This window comes from Perkinsus marinus (genome assembly GCF_000006405.1).
Source record: "Perkinsus marinus ATCC 50983 genomic scaffold scf_1104296935484, whole genome shotgun sequence".
NCBI classification, from domain to species: Eukaryota; Perkinsozoa; order Perkinsida; family Perkinsidae; genus Perkinsus; species Perkinsus marinus.
In genome coordinates this window covers 1-1,383 of record NW_003214417.1, presented here as the reverse complement: position 1 = coordinate 1,383, position 1,383 = coordinate 1, and the positions used below count along the sequence as shown (strand labels likewise).

General features: G+C 47.3%; 1 protein-coding gene and 1 non-coding gene across 2 annotated transcripts; both read left to right on the top strand.

The window, feature by feature from the left end:
• Nucleotides 1–21: 21 nt before the first annotated feature.
• Nucleotides 22–738, top strand: Pmar_PMAR004415 (thermitase, putative; the record flags this gene model as incomplete). Its single annotated transcript, XM_002783902.1, has 1 exon — nt 22–738. The coding sequence occupies one exon, from the start codon at nt 22–24 to the stop codon at nt 736–738; it is 717 nt and encodes a 238-aa protein (XP_002783948.1).
• Nucleotides 739–1,173: 435 nt separating this feature from the next.
• On the top strand, nt 1,174–1,255 carry Pmar_PMAR004414. The gene has a single exon. It is a non-coding gene; the product is annotated as a tRNA-Ser (tRNA).
• Nucleotides 1,256–1,383: the final 128 nt, after the last annotated feature.

The following is a 1,383-nucleotide window of genomic DNA, read 5'->3' as shown; positions in this document are numbered from 1 at the left end:
GGCATCGCTGAAGTGAAGATCATGCCCTTGAGAGTCTTTGGTCCGGATGGTGTTGGGGATGTTCGGCTAGCTCTCAAGGCATTGAACTATGCCGTGGAGAACGGTGCTGATCTGTCGTCGCATTCGTATGGGAGCTCAGATTTCAGTGCGACATTTCGAGTGGCGATATCGAGAGCCGCTGAGAAGGGCCATCTGGTCGTTGCTGCTGCTGGAAATGAAGGTCGCGACATGAGCGTTGATAAAGTGTATCCTTGCGCCTTCACTGAGCAGATCGATATGTTATGTGTGGCCTCTAGTGGCAAGCGGTCGAATGATCGCCTCGCTCCTCATAGTAACTATGCCGCCTTTGTTGATATCGCAGCTCCTGGAGAGGAAATACCATCGACTTACCCGAACAATGAGTACGTTTACATGACTGGTACCTCAATGGCTACTCCACACGTCACTGGTGTTGCGGCACTTCTGTACGCCTTGGGTCTTTCTAGAGAGGATGTGAGTAATTCTATTCTGGCCTCCACTGATGTTCTCACTACTGGTCTTGGAAGCAAGAACCCTTATTTCGGTCGATTGAATGCTGCGAAAGCCGTCGAAGTCGCTCTGAGTAAGCCCACCATTCTCGCAAGGGAATCTCGTTCGGTTGGCGGGGACGATTGTATTCCTAAGACGTCGGCGGCTGGGCCTGTTGGCAACAGTCTTACTGCCGTCTTCCTGTTCTCGGTGTTCTATGCACTTTTTTAAGTCGCTCATGCGCAACTATTGCTTGATATACATAAGTCATTTACTAGGCTTAGAATGCATTTAGTTTGTCGATCATGGCCCCAGAACTCAGCAGTGAGGCTATTCCGAAAGCAAATGACTAAGCCTTGTAGTAGTTCGAGTACTATTTCTTAGTTTATAATAGTTGACTAAGAGGTTTGATCTATCTACTGACTTGTGTTACTGGTCGTGGGTTCGACCTGGAAGAATAATCTCTTCAAAATGGAAGTCTTATCGAATGTTGCTAAACTTACAAATAATATTCAACATGCTAAGGGAAGCATCAATACGTCGAGGTCATTGCACGAAATTAGACCGGCAATCTCTAGATACGCGGATACTATATACAACATCATATCTGTATCATGCCATCAATTTATACTATACAGCGGTGGCATGATTATACACATTTTATCAGACACTTTGGCCGAGTGGTTAAGGCGGCGGCCTGCTAAGCCGTTGGGCTCTGCCCGCGGGAGTTCGAATCTCCCAGGTGTCGTTTTGGATATCATTTTTCCATTATGTGCAAGATCGGCGTAATGTCACATCTCGTCGATGCTCGCGTCACACGCTGTTGCCGATGAGTTCTCTTCTACTAAATGATCTCCCATACCTGCTAGAACGTGG